At 39.3% G+C, this 20,865-nt stretch overlaps 2 protein-coding genes across 4 annotated transcripts in view; one reads left to right on the top strand and one right to left on the bottom strand.

Moving 5' to 3' along the window:
- The first annotated feature begins 36 nt into the window (after positions 1 to 36).
- RGL1 (ral guanine nucleotide dissociation stimulator like 1) overlaps positions 37 to 20,865 on the top strand; it is a 289,935-nt gene continuing 269,106 nt past the window's right edge. For all 3 annotated transcript variants that reach the window (XM_025368454.1, XM_025368437.1, XM_025368463.1), the window contains exon 1: positions 37 to 486. The gene's annotated coding sequence lies outside the window, so the exon portion shown is untranslated. The remainder of the gene's footprint in view (positions 487 to 20,865) is intronic.
- APOBEC4 (apolipoprotein B mRNA editing enzyme catalytic polypeptide like 4) lies at positions 10,490 to 17,469 on the bottom strand. The gene is given in 3 exon segments (XM_025368483.1): positions 10,490 to 12,319; positions 12,322 to 13,006; positions 17,228 to 17,469. Coding segments are annotated over 2 exon segments (1,086 nt in total). The 5' UTR covers positions 12,977 to 13,006; positions 17,228 to 17,469; the 3' UTR covers positions 10,490 to 11,888.

The raw sequence follows: 20,865 nt of genomic DNA, 5'->3' as shown, positions 1-20,865 counted from the left end.
GGAGGTAAGAAACGATTGGTCGTCCGAGTGCGTCACGTGATTCCCAGGGGTTCCCATAGAAACGCTTTTCTGCGGTCCAGTCTAGGGGGTCTGAGGTTGTCGGTGATGGGCAGCAGCGGCAGGTGGCATTGACTTTTGCTGCAGCCGTCAACGACCTGTCATCCGGGTCCTGCGTAAGGTCCGACTGGCTGGGACTTGGATGTGGGTGGGATGGACTGGCTGCCGGACCTAGTGCCCTACAGTTGGCAGGAGTATGAGGCGGAGTGATGCACACCCGGGCGCCCAGCATCGTTCTAATTGCCGGAGACGTTACCTCGGACTGTGCGCTGCTAGGGGCTGCGTTCCTGAGCGGGAAGCCCGTTTCCTGGGGTTGGAACTACCCTACTTGGCCAGCGGGAGGTCCCCAAGGACGGAGGCGAAAGGTCAAATCTTATCTGTCAGTGCTGTGTGACAGCATCACGACGGGATCTGCAGAACCTGAACTCGGTATCAAATCTACTGGGAGGGAGGGGAATGTGTCCGGGCAGGCGCTGGGGTCGGTTGGCAAAACTGGGGTGAATTTGTAGAATTTGGGAAAGGGTCATTGACATCTTAAAATAGGTGGTTGTTTGGAGCAAGAATGCTGAAAAGGGGTGAGGGTAGGTTAGGCTCTCTAGTGCTGGGGGAAAACAAAATGGGTAAGGATTGGTGGAAACCAGACCTTTAAGATTTGCATTATGATTTAAGATTTATATGATTCCATCTAGGCCAGATTTAAAAAAAAATATTTGACATCCCCATTTTCGGAATGTAGGAGATAAAGGCACTAAGACGAAGGAAATGGTAGTTGTGCTGTGTGTATTACACTGAAGAACAAATATTTGCAGGATAAAATTAATTTGGACATTTGGCTGGACATTGCTCAGGTATGGGTCCAGTTTAGTTGGACCTCGAACAGAAGACTGGCTGTTGTCCTGTTGTGTGCCACAATCTTTGGTTTCCAGTACTGTGTTGAAAAGAGCACTGGGCTTATAATCAGAAAACTCAGGCTTAAGTCTTGACTCTTCCGCTCATAATGTTTGAACGAGATATGTCACTTGAAATTCTGTCTCAGATTCCTCATCACCGAAATGGAGCTAATAATGTGCCCTTTACAAGATTGTTCTTAGGATTAAATATCACGAAAGTGTTTCCAAGCTCTAAAATTCTACATAAATGTAAAATGCATGTTACTTGTACCATTGGTTTTGGGACTAGTCTTATAAATTGCTTAATAATATATGGTGTTTTATCTTGTTCCTGGAAGAGATGGAAAGATTCTGAAGGGCAGAGACAGTTTTTCTTTTGTATCTTCCTTCTATCCGACAAAAAACTAAGCATGCAGAAGGGACTCGATGCGTGCTTGATGAATGAATGAAAAATGAAAGAGCGTACAGTTTGAGAATCATACTGAGAATAACAGAAGAGGGAGAGAGATCTCAAAATTAAATATTTGTTGGATATATACGTGTAAATACATACATCCAGTCTTCTTTAAGTTCAAAAAAAGTACATATATATGTGTGTGTATTTATCTGTGCAGTATATTATATATAAATAGAGAGTGGGAGAGAGACCTCGAGAATGGAATACATCCCTTTTTCTTGGGAAGAAGCAATGTGGCGTTTTTCTGTTCCCAATTAAACCACTGTTCTGTAAGTATATCATTTAGGTGATAGAAGTAACATTGCTTTAAATTAACATTCAAGTTATGAACACACACACTGGTAAAAATTATCTTAGGACTGTCTTAAGACAGCAAAGGAAAAAATTTTACCTGTTGGTAATATTTATTTTAAAAAACCATATACCGAAGTATAAAATCATTGCTATGGTGAATGGCATTATGTAACTTAGAATAGAGATTTTACAATTTTTTTTCAGTTTGTCTTTGCTAACTTTAGTAGATGTTAATCAGTACACTTTAGCTGTTAAAGGTGATTGTACTTTTTCTTCTTTTAAATCAGTATTTTTCTTTGGAGAGAAAATCGAACAATAGAGGCACTATTGAGAGCAAATGGAAACAAGGATAGATTCAAGAGCTAATACATCTCTTCTCTTACATTTCTATTCTTTTGTATTGCCTTATTTAGGAAATTTTTTATTTTCTTATTTGAGAACTGTGAAAGAATCCCAGAGTAGAAATCAGCTTAAGGGAATAGTGAGAGGAATTTAAATAATCGATTGCTCAAGGGTATAATTTTGATTGCTCAGAATTTTGCTCTATATGTTTAATGTGTTAAATGTAATTAATTGCCAGCCAAATAATGCTTATGGCATTTAAGATGTGAAAAATGTCTTTTCTAATGCAGTAAATTTTATTGTCTCACAATGATCCAAGTGCCTAGTACATACTAGGTACTCAGCGTGTTTCTAGCCAATGATTTAAGGATCTGACAACTTAATTTTGGACTAACATTCAGAGATTGAGTATTTTTTAATGGGCACATAAATTACTTCTCCACCTTATTAGCTAGTTATATCTTTATAAAGCTTTAGGGAAATTTTTGTGTGTATGTGGAGAAATCTGTCCTTAATTATCTTTTAATTAGAAAGCTCATTATTTCACTTCCTTGCAAATTCTAAATTTTTAATGTTTATCATGATACTTAATTCATCTTAGGTAATATTATTTTCCTTTTAATTTTTCAAATGAGTGCTTACCCTGATATAAAAGGTTTATAAGGTTTTAAGACATTTTACTTGTTGTGCAAATAACCTAGTTTGATTCAATACCGAAGCAGGACTGAATCTGAATTTTCTCAAGGTTAATGCTGTATATGTAGTTCCTTATCTTCTGTGATGATGCAAACAGCCAAGGATCTTTTCAGTTAGAAGGGACTTTAATAAGGCTATAATAGGTCTTTCTTTTCAGACATTTTAAACCAAGGATTCTAACATATGCTTCTCTTCCCCAAACTTGCCACTAAATACTTAAACAACAAATAAAGACATTGAATCCTGGCTGGGTGCGGTGGCTCTTGCCTGTAATCCCAGAACTTTGGGAAGCCAAGGCGGGCAGATCACTTGAGGTGAGAAGTTCAAGACCAGCCTGGCCAACATAGGGAAACCCTGTCTCTACTAAAAATACAAAAAATTAGCTGGGGGTGGTGGTGCGCACCTGTAGTCCCAGTTACTTGGGAGGGTGAGGTGGGAGAGTTGCTCGAATCCGGGAGGCAGAGGTGGCAGTGAGCCGAGATCATGCCATTGCACTCCAGCCTGGGTGACAGAATGAGACACTTCATCTCAAAAAAAAAAAAGATATTGAATCCTGCAATGTGACATTATTTATTTTTATTATTTGAAATAGAAGTGCAAAATCAATGCTAATCAAATATGTAAAATGTATTATAAATATAAATAAGCGAATTCAGTTCTGGTAAGGATGCTTTAATACCAGGGTTCTCTGGCAACATAATATATATAAATGTACATAATAAATAAAAATATAAAAATATTTTTAGCATGTTGTGCATAGATTATCTTATGATTTAATGCTCCTATGAATATCTGCATCAATTGGTTATGTGTTAAATTTTAAAACACGAACCTTCAAAATTTCATTTTTTCTTTGTTTCAAGTTTTTTCTTTATATAATTTTATGATTACACATTAAAGTGGAGTAGATAGGGTGAACTTTCTACTCAAACTTGTCAACTAAAAACCTGTAAGCTAAAGAAAAAAAAAATCTCTAAATACATTGAATTTATTTGGGAATTAGAAAGGAGGATTATAACCTCAGATGCATAGCTGTGGCAAGCTACATATGCATCAAAGAAGGGAGGATAAAGGGAAACTTTTTAAAATTTTATTTATTTATTTACTTATTTATTTGAGACGGAGTCTCGCTCTGTCGCCAGGCTGGAGTGCAGTGGCACAATCTCGGCTCACTGCAACCTCCGACTCCCTGGTTCAAGTGATTCTCCTGCCTCAGCCTCCAAAGTAGCTGGGATTACAGGCGCACGCCACCACGCCCAGCTAGTTTTTATATTTTTAGTAGGACGAGGTTTCTGCCTGTTGGCCAGGATGGTCTTGATCTCCTGACCTTGTGATCCGCCCGCCTTGGGCTCCCAAAGTACTGGGATTACAGGCGTGAGCCACCGCGCCTGGCCAAAGGGAAACTTTTATTTGGCAAAAGGAGAAGTTCACATAAGCTGGTTGGAAACAGATACTGGTTTTGGATACTCAAAGTCAGACTTGGCGACATTTTAGAGGAGGAGATGCTATTACTGGGCAGGTGTTGTTTTGAGAGCATTTTATCTGAATTGCTGCAGTCCTACAGAATTTCTTATTTTAGAAAGTCCTTGAGACAAGACTTCCAAAAATGTCTTTTATCTCGTCCATGCAATCATGAACCCTACTCCTTTGTGCTCTCCTGGCTCTAGTTTGTGTTTGACAAAAAGTGATTTCATCCTGGTATCTGCAACTTTCATAAACCTTTATTCATATATTAGTACTTCAAAGATTAAAAAAAATTGTAAATCTGTACTCTTGCCTCAGGAAAAAGATTTAGTGCCAAAGAATAAGTCTTATTTTTAAAGTATTGTGAATGAGACTTTTTCATTTGATTTTTTTTAACGGCTTATGATATAAAATGAAAGCTATGGACTTTAAAACATATTTATCCTGTATTCTTTCTTAGCATGGGGGTATTTTATTAATGCTAACAGTTGTTTTAAGGTTGCATCTCTTATCACACTGTATAACATTTGAGGTAATGATAATTTACATCTTCTTTTCCAATATTTCTGTCACTTATTTTATCTTATTGTATATGCTAGAATGTTGAAAAGAGTGTTGAAAAATTGAGTGCTGGGCTCTTCTGCTTTGTTCCTGTCTCAATGGAAATGTCTTTGGTATTTCACCAGTTGACATATTTACTTTTGCTTTATGACTTTTAGAAATGACTGCTAAAATTATCAAATGCCTTTTATGGGGATCTAATCATAAAAATCGTATAGTTTCTATCTTTGAATTTATGAGTGTAGTGAATATATATATTTTTCTACACTGAAAAATTCCCATGTTTCTACAATAAACTCTATTTGGTTGTAAAATATTACCATTTTAATTACTTGCTGGATTTGATTAGTTTATATTTTGTTTGTGTGGTTTCAGAATTTTTTTTAAAAAGTTCAGACAGGATCGCACTCTGTTGCCCAGGCTGGAGGGCAGTGGTGTGATCTTGGCTCACTGCAGCCTCGACTTCCCAGGCTCAAGCCATCCTCCCACCTCAGCCTACCGAGTAGCTGAGACCACAGGAGCACACCACTACCCCTAGCTAATTTTTGTATTTTTTTGTAGAGATGGGGTTTTGCCATGTTGTCCAGGCTGGTCTTGAACTCCTGAGCACAAGTAATCTGCCAGCCTCGGCCTCTCACAGTGCTAGGATTATAGATGTGAGGCACTGCGTGCTGCCTTTAAAAATTTTGTTCTGTAGATGCAGTGTCTCCCTATGTTGCCCAGGCTGGTCTTCAACTCCTGGCCTCAAGCAATTCTCTAGCCTTGGTCTCCCAAGTGATGAGATTACAGGCATGAGCCACCCCACCATGCCTGGTCATAATTTCTGTTTTTAAGTAAGATGGATCCATAATTTTATTTATTTGTGCTATCTTTATCCAGTTTTGATATTAGTGTTAGCCTAACTTTGTAGACGAATTTAGATTTCCACCTTTTTTTTCCTACGCTCTGCAATAGTTTAAATGATGAGAAATTATCATGCTATTTGGTCTTTGAAAGTTATAGAGTGTGCTGCAAAACTACCTGGGCTTGCTGATATTTTTAGAGGTAGATCTTCGATCATTCTTATCTTCTATGATTATTGATTTGTTTGATTTTTCTTTCTATTATTAAATCAATTTTAGAATTTATGTGTTTCTAGAAAATGATGCATCTCATCTAGATTGCCAATTTATTGGCAAGAAGTTGCACAAAATATTTTCTTATAATTGTTTTAGTATCTGCCATGACCATGGACGTTTTTCTTTTCTCATTACCACTATTAACTCTTTCAGCAAAACATTGAAATCAACTTTTTGTTCCCCAACCTGATTATCACAAATTCTAGTAACATATCTTTACTTCTTTTTTTTTGAGACGGAGTCTCCCCCTGTCCCAGGCTGGAGTGCAGTGGCGCGATCTCGGCTCACTGCAAGCTCTGCCTCCCTGGTTCACGCCATTCTTCTGCCTCAGCCTCCCCAGTAGCTGGGACTACAGGCACCTGCCACCACACCTGGCTAATTTTTAAAATATTTTTAGTAGAGACGGCGTTTCACCGTGTTAGCCAGGATGGTCTGGATCGCCTGACCTCGTGATCCGCCTGCCTCGGCCTCCCAAAGTGCTGGGATTACAGGCGAGAGCCACCGTGCCTGACCTATCTTTACTTCTTAAAGAAAATAGGAAGTCAACTATCTAAGACTCATAGTTTTGATAATATTTGAAAGATCCTGCAATCCTTATAATTTCCTACTCTTTATCCTTATCCTGTTCATATTTTATTAATAATAGTAACCACTTAATAAGTTTATTGTGTGTCAGACACTTGGTAAATAAACCCTTTACTTGCATTATTTAATCCCCAGAGTAGCTCTATGGCCTAGAAATTAGTGTTCCCATTTTATGAATGAGTAAACTAAAACTCAGAGAGGTTATGTAATTTGGCCAATGATATTCAATCAGCAGGTGGCAGAATGATGTGGCAAATTATAATAATTTGGAATTACTTTTTTCTAAAAATAAGTATATAGCCAAGTATCAAAGGTCTAAACAAACCCATATAAGAGCTTGAAATGAACTGTGAATTGTGAACCTAAAAAAACTGTGTTATTTTAATGATTTTTTAAAGGATATTCGTTTTTTAGATATTACTGTGAGCTTTCCTTACCTTATCTCTGTATTTTGAGACTAGACATAGAGCCCGATTTCTTTTTCTTTTTCTTTTTTTTTTTTTGGAGACGGAGTTTCTCTCTTGTTGCCCAGGCTGGAGTGCAATGGCACGATCTCTGGCTCACCGCAACCTCCGCCTGCTGGGTTCAAGCAGTTCTCCTGCCTCAGTCTCCTGAGCAGCTGGGATTACAGGCCACCACACCCAGCTAATTTTGTGTTTTTAGTAGAGATGGGGTTTCTCCCAAAGGTTAGGGTGGTCTCAAATTCCCAACCTCAGGTGATCCGCCCTCCTCGGCCTCCCAAAGTGCTGAGATTACAGGTGTGAGCCACTGTGCCCGGCGACATAGAGCCTGATTTCTAATATTTAGTCTAACAGAAAAGATGTCACTTTTTTTGTATTTAGAGAGATCAGTAGGTGTCAACTAGTAATTCAATTTTTAAAAAAGATTATGATAAAATAGATAAAACAAAGTCATTATCTTAACCATTTTGAAGTGTATAATTAAGTAGTACTAAGCACATTGTTGTACAGCTATTACCAACATCCATCTCCAGACCTCTTTTCATCTTACAAAACTAATTCTGTACCCATTAAACAATAACTCCCTGTTCCCTGCTCCCCAGCCCCCGGCAACCACCATTTTCTACTTACCACATGTAAGTGGAATCGTGGTGTTTGCCTATTTTTGACTGGTTTATTTAACTTGGCATAATGTCCTCAAGGTTCATCCATGTTGTGGCACGTGAATAGATTTCCTTCCTTTTTAAAGCTGAATAATACTCCATTGTATGTATATACCACATCTTGGGTATCCATTCATCTGTCAATGGACACTTGGTTTGGTTCTACCTTTTGGCTATTGTAATACTGCTATAAACATGGGTGTACAAATATCTCTTTGAGGTCCTGTTTTATAAAAAAAAATTACTTTACTTTTTAAAAATAGATTCAGAGTCTTGCTATGTTGCCCAGGCTGGTCTTGAACTCCTGGACTAAAATGATCCTCCCATCTCAGCCTCCCAAAATGCTGGGATTACAGGCGTGAACCGCCGTGCTTGGCCAAGACCTTGTTTTTTATACCCAGAGGTAGAATTGCCTGATGATATGTTAATTCTCTTTTTAATTTTTTGAGGAACCATTTACACTTAACTAGACAATGCAGTAAAACAGTGTTCCATTGCCTTGGGTCCCAGATTTAGTACATCCCTGAAAGTCAGGGACATCTAAGACAAGATGATCTTGGGATTTATGTTTGGCATGAGGTCCTGGGCAACAGGGGAGTGGGGCAGGGCCAAAGTTCTGGTAACTAAAACCTACTAAAGTTTTCCACCCTAGCCCATCCTGCCTACCTGGCTTCCATAGTTTAGAGGATGCCCATTGGTACTGTGGTTTGAGCAGAATGACAGGCAAGCTTCAGGACAGGTCCTAAATAAATATGGATTCTTTTAGGCTTTGTAGTGAATCTGCATTGTTATTATTTAGAGAAGCATTAAGGCATAATGATTAAGAACATGGACTCTGGAGCTCGACTTCTTGGGTTTAACGCTCAGCTCGGCCTTTATTTACTACTTGGGAGGTTAATTAAATTATCTGTGCTACAATTTCCTTATTTGTAAAGTAGGTATTATAATAATATCTACCTCGTAGGATTATTGGGAGGATTAAATGAATACATGTAAGTGCTTAGAAAAATACTTGACATATAGCTCTCACTCAATGTTAGTAATATTATTATTTTTTAGAAACAGGGTCTTGCTATGTTGCCCAGGTTGGAGTGCAGTGGTGTGATCATAGCTCACTGCAGCCTCTACCTCCTGGGCTGAAGTAGTCCTCCTGCTTCAGCCTACCAAAGTGCTGAGATTACAGGCAGGAGCCACCACGCCTGGCCGAATAATATTATTTTAAATTAGTACAGGTTATGATGTGGCTTTCCTTTTTAAATTTACTATTTTTAAAAATTTTTAAATTTATGTGGCTTTCCTTAAAAACCAGTAAGAAGAGTAAGATTCCATCTGTGGAACTTTTTAGATTGCGTATACTATGAATGAAAAAGGTGTAATGGCAATTTAAAGAAATAGGATTTGCTCTCAGATGAGCAGGATTAGATTATAGCTTGATTAATTCTCATCTGTTTAGTATTATATGGATTGGATTGTAGCTTGATGAAACATAGAAAACAGATTTCTAGTCACATAGCAAATCAATGCCATGACAGGAGTTGGTCACAGAGGTTTGTGTTGTCTCTTGCTGTCTGGACCCTCCCAAACACTGTCCAGGAATGAGATGCCCTTGTACATACCCCATCCACCACTTCATTCTAAGCAGATGTCAATCACCACTATGAAAGCAGAATCTGATAGCACTAAACACTTGAGTCAAATAATGGACTCCTCTAATCCATAAGGCAACCTTATGATAATTTGACTTGCAATGTAGCTTATGTACATGGAGAGGCTATATAACCTGGATGACTTGAATATATGCTTGCATATGTAGTTATAAGTCTTACTAGAAATCAGTACATTAGTTTTTTGTCTTTACATATCAGTCTCAAGAGCTTTGTTAATCCAAACCTGCTTCCGATGGGTAAATCCATTCTCCCTGTACTTACTAAGTAGGTAGTTGAGCATGCAAAGCTAAGACCCCCAAACCCTGGACCTTGGTAGAGTCACCAAGATAATGTGTCCCTCCCTTCAGTCTCATTGTTTTCTTGGGATATATCCCAATGCCTTTTCCAGATCATCATATTACTAGCTGCCTTAATTTACTTCTATTTTCTTTATTTCTATTATTTCTATATGTGTGGTGGCAGAGATATTCTTCCATATCAACATTGCCAGTTTGCTGAAGAGGGGTGGAGCAACCCAACTTCTCTCTCTCAATCGCTGGGCCAGCCTGACATGACCAAGAATCACTGTGTAGTGAGCAAGGAAAGCTAATCACTGCACTGCAGGATCTCACTTTGTGGAACTGTTGCTTTGCTATATGCCTTCTTATAGCAGATGGAGCTGAAAGGAACCTTAAAGATGAACTAGCCCACCTTTCTTGTTTTGCAGATGAGGAAACAGATTACTTGCCTTGGGCAGTATATCTTTATGTTCTTCTAATAGCCTTTTGTCTAAGGTTGGCTGTATTGGCCTGAGCTTATGACCTGTCAGTAATCTTCTTCCTAGCCCTAGTCTTATCAAGTCATTACAAAAGTTTAACTGCCAAAGGCACTTTTCTTTCCTATAGTTCTGGCAACTTCTCCTTTTGTTGTATACCATTGATATCCAGGTTCACATTAGAAATATAAGTTCATCATCTATTTCAGACCGTGTTTCTAACTGGATTCTCTGTAGCCTGGTTCACGTTGTAGTCTGCCATTTTCTGGCAACAAATTGGATCTATTTTAATAATGATCAGAGATGCTGGATTTGTCATTTGGGATCTTTTTAACTCAATATCTCAAATTGTGGACATAGGATTTCATGAAATAAAAATAAACCTCAACAGTACTTCTTTAAATAATACTCACTATATAACCACAATAAAACTGTATTCCAGTAATTCCATTAAAATTTGTATGCTAACAATAGAACTTTGTTTTAAACTTTTTATTCATGTTTATTTTAACCACAATACTAATTGTTATTCCTAAAATACGTTTTTCTTTCTCCTCCTCCTTCATGGAGTATTACATGTTTTAATGTCATGGCAAACTCTTTTATTAGCTTAGGATAATAGGAGCTTTATATACATATATATATAGAAAAAAATAGCAAGTTACAAGTAAATGTATATTTTTCTTGTAATGTATCTTTACATATTTCAAAGAGGCAAGTGGCAGCAAATGTGAAATAAGCATAAGCAAAGTGCTTTCATTTAAGTGCTTAGAGGATTAGTGAAGGAGCACTTCCTAGAAGTGTGTTTTGAAGATTTTAAGAGAAGGTACAAATATTCACTCGTGACGAGGATGGAGTCAGAAAGGAGGGAAGTAAAACACACATTATGCACTGGGAGCTGCATTAGAAGGGGGAATGGATGCTAACAAAAAGAAAAACATCTGTTGCAGGATGGTTAAGTAGGCTTTCAGCCAGGGTGGAGAAGGGATGTTGACTCATAGTCATTGGTGAAGTTATTGAGATGTCATTTCAGCCTTGCTACCCACGTTTTGCTGGATAACGTGCTAGATCCTAAGGGAAAAGTTAAAGGGAAGGGAGAGACAGCGCTTGACCTGTGGGTACTTATGATCTTGCTGATGATACAAGGCAACAGAAAGTTAAAGGAGGATCCTTGAAAGCCAGTAAGAGGAACTTGGATTTTATATGGTATGTGATGACAGGAGCCATTGGAGGTTCTCATGTATCATCTTGCCTCTATCATCTGCTCAGAAGGGAGAGGTCTGAGCTGGGGAAGAGCAAACTGAGCAGGTGCCTAGGTTTTAATCTTTATAGCTATACGTAATCAACAGAAGTGCTTTTTCCCACACAAAACTATTTTGAATCACTTTAGAAAAAAATGAACTACCTAAAATCTTCTGTCCATGATTAACAACTAGTAGAAAATCACTGGTTTGCTCTTGTAAACAGCATTTAATGTCAGTAGCTTCAGGCTGTTTTTCAGTTTTACAGTAAATTTTTTTACTGAAATCAATTTAGGTAGCTATTTTGTCCATGGGCTTTTGTTGTGAAAAGGTAATGTGAGTAGAATAGAATAATGAGATTCCTTTTCTGCACCAAAATATTAGCAAGCTGCTAATGGTTCCATTTTGATACTGCTACTTTCAAAGGAGAGAGATCAAGTTACTTATGGAAACATTTTGGATTATGTTTAAAAGAGTGTGACTTTATAACAGTTCATATGGTAAATAATTCAAGGTTTGCTTTTAGTGCGTCAGTTTATCTCCTTCTTGGCTCAGCCCTAAGAGAGAAAGTTTCCAGATTTTTGTTGTCTATCTAATAAGCCCGCTGGGAATTGGTTTCATGCTGTGGGAAGGTAGATTTTATTTCTTCCCTTTCTTCTTCTTCGTCTTTTCATCTGCCTGTTTGCTACTTGCAAACCATTCTGTGATTTCCACTGTCTCCACTGACCTTCTAGTGGGAAGCCTTTCAAGGTCCTCGGTTTCCTGGAATGACATTTGAGGCATATTTAAGTGCCTTATGATATTCCTGGGTTTATTTGGGTCTTGGCCCATATGCATTGGTGGTAAGTCCCTGAGAGGCAATAGCACAAAAACAACAGGAGCCCTGAGGTCTGGAGGTATTCCACTCGTCATTTGAAAAGACTGTCCGGGAAAGGCATTGTTTAAGGGGTAGCTCTCTAAAGCCACCTGAGCTTTTGTGTTCGGATTCCTTTTTGTCTGGAGAAGAACATCAGTGAAGAAAGGTTTTACACCTGTTATGGCATTGATTTCATATGCATTGTGCCTGTCAGTGCTCTCCCTGTTAAAATGGGCTGAAAAACATGTGATCCTGAGACACCACTAACAAAGCTGTGGAGGACAGAATGCCAAATCCCGCCGCTTATTGGACTCAAAACAACCCGCGGCCATAAGCTGGCCAGGCTCCGGAGAGCTTCGCGGTTCCATGCGGAGGCAGGGAAGTCCGTCTCGGTGTGATAGAGCTGAGAAAAATAAATACTAAGAGTGATGCCTGGATATGTAATCAGGAAATTGTACACTTTGCTGATGCAGCAGTGGTTAGCTTCATTACAAGGGGAGTTGTTGCAATACAGAATGATATGCCTGATGCTGTCATTATTGTATATGGCTGAGTCAAGGTAACCATTCATTTCAAAGAGCATTGATTCTGGATGGATATAATTCCCAGTGCAACTGCTAGCATGGCCCTTTTGCACCAGGCTACCAGAAGAAGTTTTTAATTCATAAAATGTGAGGTGTTTTGTTTGAGGATATGTTGTCCCATAAGGGAATCCAAAAATCTGACAAAATTCTGTGAGGGAAACTCTTGCTTCTTCACCTGTTCGAATATGGTAAGGACAATTAGAGCAATCTAGAGAGAAGCTTAGCCAGTAATAAGGCTTTACTATTGTTCCATGATTTGCTAGGTATTCCTCATATGTGGGCTCCATTGCTAGATTTACTGTCTTCTAGCCGCAAACCTAAACAAGGAAGAGAAATTACATATGAAACCAGTGCAGGAAAAACTGAAGACAGTGCATTAAGTTATTAAACCATACTTTCTTTAAAGGAAGTAGCATAATAAAGATAGTGATATATGCATAGATTTAAAAGCTCAGGATTCATTATTTTTTGAGACTCCTAGAGCATGGAGAAGAAACAGAAGAGAAAGGCATTCTTCAACTTTACCTGTTTCATAGATTCCAAGTCAGTAAAGCAAATGAGTTAACAATGCAAGTTCTAGAAACAGACTGTCTGGTTTTAAATTTGGGCTTGGCCAATTATCAGCTTCGTGGTCTTTGGCAAGTTATTTAACATTTGGGAGCCACAGATTACTTGTCTGTAAAATGAAGATATTAATAGTATTTACCTCATAAGATGGTCTTGGGCAAAAATGCTTCACTATGTGCTTGTCACATAGTAAGGACTCAGTAAATATTAGCTCTTAGTAGTAAAAGTACAAATCCTAGGGTTATGTAGATTATTCCTAATTATAAAAGTACAAAAAAGGGTTTTGCATTTTATTCATGATCTTCTCAGAATATGTTAAGTATTGTGCAGAACTCATGTATTGTGCAGAACTATTGAGTGTGCTAGCATTTAACATCATCTTTCTTAAAATCACTGGTAATAATTTGGAGGGTTCCCCCCCCGCCCCGCGAGACTAGGATCATGGGATCTCTTTTGCTTAATGGTAGAGACTTCCTGGAAGTGCCACATGAGTATTCTTTGGGTTGTGGACACTCATTCATTGACATGTAGAGTTTTCTTTCCAGTGAGTTGGTCTTGTTAGAAGATTTTTGAAAAATTACTGTTACAGAGAGCAAATATAGTTCTTTGGAATATTTCAAATCAGTAGTTTCTGGGATGTTAAACTAAAAAAGCTGAGATCATTAAGTAATGATTTTTTTCCTTTAAAAAATATTCATTCAGTTATCATTGTTCCTATAATGCCCTAGGAGCTACCTATTTTGTTCGTTTTTGAGACAGTCTTGCTCTCTTGCTCAGATTGCAGTGCAGTGGGATGATCATGGCTCACTGCAGCCCCAACCTTCTGGGCCCAAGTGATCCTCCTGTCTCAGTCTCCCGAGTAGCTGGGACCACAGGTATGCACCACCATGCCCAGGTAATTTTTTTAGTTTTTAGGAGGGATGTGATCTCGCTATGTTGCCCACACTGGTCTCAAACTCCTGGGCTCAAGTGATCCTCCTACTTTGGCCTCCCAAAGTGCTGGGATTACAGGTATGAGCCACCATGCCCAGCCTTCCATCACTTTTTTGACATGCTTATTCACAGGTCTGTTCCTTCCAGTCTTTTTGCTATATGTGTAAGTTATGTATAATATAAATAAAGTCATGTTTTATACCCTGCTTTTTCACTTAATATTGTGCCATAAGCATTTTCCCATGTTATTAAAAATTCTTTAAAAAACACAATATTCAGCTGGGCATGGTGGCTCATGCCTGTAATCCCAGCACTTTGGGAGTCTGAGGTGGGCAGATCACAAGGTCAGGAGATTGAGACCATCCTGGCTCACAAGGTGAAACCCCGTCTCTACTAAAAATACAAAAAATTAGCCGGGCATGGTGGTGGGCACCTATCGTCCCAGCTACTTGGGAGGCTGAGGAAGGAGAATGGCCTGAACCTGGGAGGCAGAGCTTGCAGTGAGCCAAGATTGTGCCACTGCACTCCAGCCTCAGCGACAGAGTGAGACTCTGTCTCAAAACAAAAAACAAAAAACACAATATTCATGGCTAATGAGTTTTTTATTATGTAACTGTAACATTCAGTTTCTTGCCTCTTTTAATTATTATAACACTAATGAATATTTCTGTAAATAAATTATTACATATATGATATTTATTATAAAGAATCAGATTTTTTTTTTTTAGTATAGATTACTAGAAATCATAGTATTAGGTCAAACATTGTCAAATCACTGCCTAGGAAGGTGTACCAATCTTATCACATTAATTTGAGAAGTGAGCATTGGTATTTTTTGTTGCTATAATGTGTGCCCTTACTATTTCTAGTGAAGTTGAACACTTTTTGACATGCTTATTGGTCTGTGGCATTTATTCTTCTGTGAAATATATTTGATTTTTTACCTGTTTTTTGGGTGAGGTTTTCCTTATTGGTTTGCAAGACATCTTTATGCATCAAGAATATTAAATCTGCCACATTTGTTGCAAATATTTTACCTGGTTTATACAGCCTTTTAATTATGCCAATGTTATTTTAATTGCACCAAAATTTACATTTTTATGTGATCCAGTCTCTACTCCTATGGTTTTTTCTTAATGTATTAAGAAATGCCTTCCTCATCAAAGCATAATTAAGTATTCCCCATATTTTCTTCTAGTATTTATGGTTTCATGTTTTACATTTAACTTTGTCGGATAACAAAACTGATAAGGCAGAAAATTTAAATGAGATAAACTGACCATTGCAACAGAATATATTTTTCACTTTTCAAAATCTCACTTATCATCATAAATCCTTGTGCTAATAAATAAATTATGGCCTCTCATATGGAAGTGCTCTGTTCACGGTCTGTCTTCCTCAGCCCAGCTCGGCTCAGTCATTGCTGTATTTGATACAGCTTGATCTCTAGCCTGACACCTGCAGAGTTCCTATGCTAATCCTGTCCTGGGCAGAAAATATGTTAAAAGCCTCAATCCAGCTATAGGTGGAGTGTGGCTTTACTCATGTCACCGTTATCTTAGTGGCTAATATCCTGCAGTAACTCTGGCACCACATACCCACCAGATTCTAGATTTCTCCTAGCCTCTGCTGTGTCATCTTAATCCATAGGATTGGACATGAGCTTTGTTTTTTCCTTAGTACTATGCTTTCTTGATGTAACTGAATTCCTGCCCTGAGGCTTCTTAGACCTTGTCATAGCTTTCCTTCCAGAGAGCTGGATTTAACCCTTGGCAGTGGACCATCTCTTAGAACCTGATGCCATTTCTTGCTTGCTCCCGAGCATTGTTTCCTCCCTGGACCTCCTCCTCGCTTAGCCTCCATCAGGCTGGATGGATCTCTCCATCAGAACTTGCCACAACCAAGCCCAAATTCTCACGCTTTTTAATCTTGTGCCCTTGATGTGGTCGACCCCTAGGTGGTACGTCGGACATCCAGGTTACTGCTCAAATTACAATTTCAACTCACCCACAGACAATTTACAGATTGATTTGGCTAAATGTTATGGAAACAGAACCAAGAGGCACTTTTCTGTCTTTATTACTATTTCTTAAGGTGATGCGTATGTGGAGTTAACTATATATAATGGTCCCATAATTACCCTTTTGGGAAACAAAATTACCCTTTGTGTGTTTTTAAATAAAGGTAGCAAAATGGAAACTCCCTATTGCTTTTCTAAGCGCTCCTTCCTTTGCACCCCTGTCTTCTGTGACTGTTTCAGCCAGAAATGATACATCATTACTGTCTTTAAGGACATGGAGAGAACTGTGGCTTTGACACATAGTGGAGGGAGCTCTGTAGTCTCATTCTTGCTGATGGCTTTTCAGTGTCAACAAACTGTAGTTTCCTATTGGTGAAGTTTCCACTTTTTCATGGTCTTTCTGGGCTTCTTCTTTGATCACCCTCATTTGAAGAGGAAGCAGGAAAGAACTGTTGCCCTCTTTGAACTCTCATAGAATTCATGGTTTATTGTATCAATTTGTTACCGATCACAGATTATCTTGTTAACTTTCCGTATCGGTTATTTTATTCTCCCCTAACCAGGTGGAAATGTACCCTGTTTTGGCTTAGGACCTACCTCAGCAACCTTGATTGGCTCACAAGCCAGGTTGCTTAAGACTTGTTTCCCCAGCAGCTGATGTCTAGCCCTTTTCCTTTTGCTTTGTCTGTGCTTGGGAAATACATGTTATACCCTGTAGAGCAGGTTTGCTGGCAGTAAGAACAGAGATGTGTAGAGCCCAGTGTGCTGTAGGGCTCTCTGCATCTGGCTGTGAGTGGCCCCTGGACTGGGACTGTAGGGGGACAGTCCCAGTTTTCCATAGTTTAACATAAATGAACCACACCACAAGGACAATCTGCTCTCATTTCACTCAACTAGGATTTAGTGAGTACTGTTAAAGCACAGTTTGCACTGGAGTAATTGGAGAATGGAGTTTGCCCTTCACAATCTGTGCACAATCTGTTAGCAGCTAAAAACAAATGTTAGCAGTTATAATTACCCTCAATTTGTCTCCAGGCTTGGATCACATTCCAGGTGTTAGAAGAGATGGTCCATTTCCTTCTTTTTCTCCTTTAAGTCCCATGCCCTGTTTCAAGTAGCTTCAGAGGGCAATTGTGCTGTAAAGAATCACCTTGTAATGGGTTCAGGACTCTTTCACAGTTTGTGTCTATTCGTTCATTTGAACTTTGCTGTTCCAAGTTAGAAAGACCTTGCTGAGGTGTGGCTACCTCTAAGAACACTGTTGAATGGGTGCCATGGTAACATTTGCAAAGTAGCTACTGCTAGGATACAGCTCTGACACTTATTACTTTATTTGCATATCAAGCCACCTGTTCCAAGGATGAAAATATACAGGACTGCATATTCCAGTCTGGGTAAAAGGATAATAGCTGACTGTTGAAGAGAATGTGTTGGGGTTTTTCTCCTGCTGGCTGGAAAATCAAGTTCTGAGGGCCTGCTCCTCAGCACCTTTCTCCTGGTCTAGAGGGGGTGCCAGGCCTGGCGGTTCTGTTGCCTGCGCAGGTGCCAGGGCTTCTCCTTGGGAGGCTTGCCCTCTGTGAGAGGGAGCAGAGAGTTGACTTCCTCTAAGGGGCCCATAGTTCCTGAAGGGGGTGTTTTTGATTCTGTCTAAACCTAGGCTATGTGTTAGCAGTTTCCCTCCTCTTAGAAATTGCCTGGGAGACTCTTGCTATTGGTATGTATGTGGTTCCCTCCAGTTTAAGACAAGATTTGTTCCTGGATCAGTTGTAGCCCTTTCTCTGTGGCTAACGGAAGAGCCACTTGTCCTTCTCCATTCTTTTCCTTAGTCTCCCTTGACCCCCACATCATCTCCTAGACACAAGGCACATTGATAGTCACGATTCACTGTTTGTGAATCACTCTGGATTATTCCGTCATTCCTCTTCCCCAGGCCATCTGAAGGAGCGAGTGGGGATCACTATCGTGTACATTCCAGTAGTAACTACTGGCTGTAAGCAGACATACTCTAAAAATAACTCAGGGATACTGAGCACCCAGAGGGCACCTGTCTTCTCGAAGCTTCGCCACGCCTGTTTCCACAGTCAGACTTCCAGTCTGCACCACAGCACACATCCTTTCTCATCCAGAGTGCTCCTACTAGACGAGATGTTTTTGTCTCCTAAGGGCCACAGGTGTATTCATGAACTCCTCAGCTGGTTATTTTCAGTTCCATCTTCCTTGGTGCTTGCTCTGGCACAGGGTCACTGCTGCGTCCTGTCCCTTCCCCACCGTTTGCCATGGGTCATACCTTTGTTCTCTTCTAACTGAATGAACTTGTAAATATGAAACTGAAAGTCGATCCTCATACCTCATCTTTTATTTCATCCTAATAAATGATAATCTATTGCAAACATTACTTTAAAAGTATTATCAAAAGTTGGGTAAAAGGATAATAGCTGACTGTTGAAGAGAACGTGTTAGGGTTTTTCTCCTGCTAGCCAAAGAATCAAGTTCTCAGGGCCTGCTCAGTTCTGTAAGAAAGTATTAGCTGTCTGACAGATTCCGGTGAGGGGAGGAAAAGACAAAAAATATAGTCCCCAGATCTGCACCAGCATCCCAGGTGCACTGTGCAGCTTCCATGGTGGATTAGATGCTCAGCAAATGATACACCTGTGTAAGGTTAAACCTAAAGAAACAGGAAAAATGAGCCTTTGTCCACTAGCACATTTACCTATTGCATTTTAGGGTGATTTTAGGGATGGGCAACCCCAATTAGCCATTATTCTTTGAAGGTAGTTGTCTGTTAGATGTAGGAAGACTTCAAGGAAGGTTAAGTTGGCAACATTCCATTTAGGTTGCACAGAATGACTCGTAAGACTGAATTTCATCACGAGGAAACAAACGGCCTTTACCATGGTTCCTGTTCACAGCGAAATTGACATGTATCAGAAAGGAAATGCTTGGAAGAAATGTCTAGCTTCCCCAACAGACTCCTTTCTTGTCTCTTCTGTCTTCCTTTGTTAATCTGCCATGTTTCATCTTCATTCAGATGAGTTATGATGTACATTATTTATATAAAGATATTAGGAGATTATAATGAAGAAGATTTACAAAGACCAAACTCTCCTACAATGATCTAAATTTTTAAGAGACATTTACTCAGTTTGGCACTCCAAAAATTATTAATCTATGTCCTGGCAGCCCAATCTGGGGTATGTCCAAGATGGCTTGTGTGTTGCTAGTTGCTGCTTGTAAGGCAACTTTCTCTTCGGGTGGCAAGAAGTAAAATATTTGTAAGTTATTGCTAAAATGTTAAAGTTTTATTTGAACCTACTGTACCCAAGTAATTATATAATTCATCACTTTAGTAGCAGTTTTGTTGACACTGAACAATAATGCTCAAATTCATGTAGCAGTAACAAACTACGTGATAAAAGGAACTGAATTTAGAAAGCAAGCTTCAAGTAAAGATCAGAGGATTAAGTCGATTTCGTGGAGCTCACTAAGGAGTTAGATGGGAAAGATGAGAAAAGCACTGGAGTTGAGACCAAAAGGAGACAAAAAAGTAGAGGGTGGATCTTCGAGCTCGGGGTCATAAACAGGATGGCCACAAGGTGGCAGCACAGTCTTAACAGCAGGGAGCTTTCTGTAGGGCCACCCTTAATTTGCTAACACCACAGACTTTCTCCCAGAATTCCTCCATGTTGATTTTCCTCTTTATCCTAGGGGAAACAGCAGTAAATGTTTAGAATTAAAAATGACTCCTAAAACTTAAGCTGAGGAAAAGTGTAGGGTAAAGGCACCATCTTTACTTCCAGAGACTGTTCAGATGCTCTGAAGAAGACTTCCAGCTATCTGTGGGAAAGGACCAATTGACGTTTCCAAACCAAAACATAGTGATGGGAGGCCATTGTTTTGGGCTGAGCTTGTACACTAGGCCCCAGCTGACCAGACCAAACCAAAATGGAGTCAGTCGTGCTAAATGTGACATAAACTGAAATTTTAAGGAAGCAGATAGATCCCAAAGCAGACCAGGTTTTTTTTTCTTCTTTTTTTAATTTTCTCATGAAAACAGGAGATTCCAGCACAAGGAGGTCCCCATGGCTCTCTAACTCTTACAAAAAAGTAACCCGAAATCTTTGTTCCCACCTTAAAAATCAACTGTTCTGCTCTTTCCCAGTGGGATCTGAGACCAAATAAGTACATCTATGGTGGTAACAGAGTGACATCAATGCCTAAAGTTTTGGTCAGTGTCAAAATTGAGAGGTTGACCAAAAGGTGGGATTTTTTTTTTTTAATACTTTAGGTTCTAGGGTACATATGCACAACGTGCAGGTTTGTTACATATGTATACATGTGCCATGTTGGTGTGCTGCACCCATTAACTCGTCATTTACATTAGGTGTATCTCTTAATGCTATCCCTCCCCCCTCCTCCCACCCCACGACAGGCCCCAGTGTGTGATGTTCCCCTTCATGTGTCCAAGTGTTCTCATTGTTCAATTCAAGGTGGGGAATTGTTAAATTAAGTTTAGCCTAAAGCTGCCTCCTTACATATTTTAAGTTCAGCCTAAAGGTTTCTTCGTACACAGAGAACTGTAACCTAACTGGAATGTAAATAGACTGTAACCTACTCTTGTACCAATCACCAAGTTTTGGCCAGAGGCAGCCAACAGTT

This window comes from Theropithecus gelada, chromosome 1 (assembly GCF_003255815.1).
Source record: "Theropithecus gelada isolate Dixy chromosome 1, Tgel_1.0, whole genome shotgun sequence".
NCBI lineage: Eukaryota > Metazoa > Chordata > Mammalia > Primates > Cercopithecidae > Theropithecus > Theropithecus gelada.
Note: the sequence above shows the minus strand (reverse complement) of the source record. Positions and strands in the feature narration are given on the sequence as shown.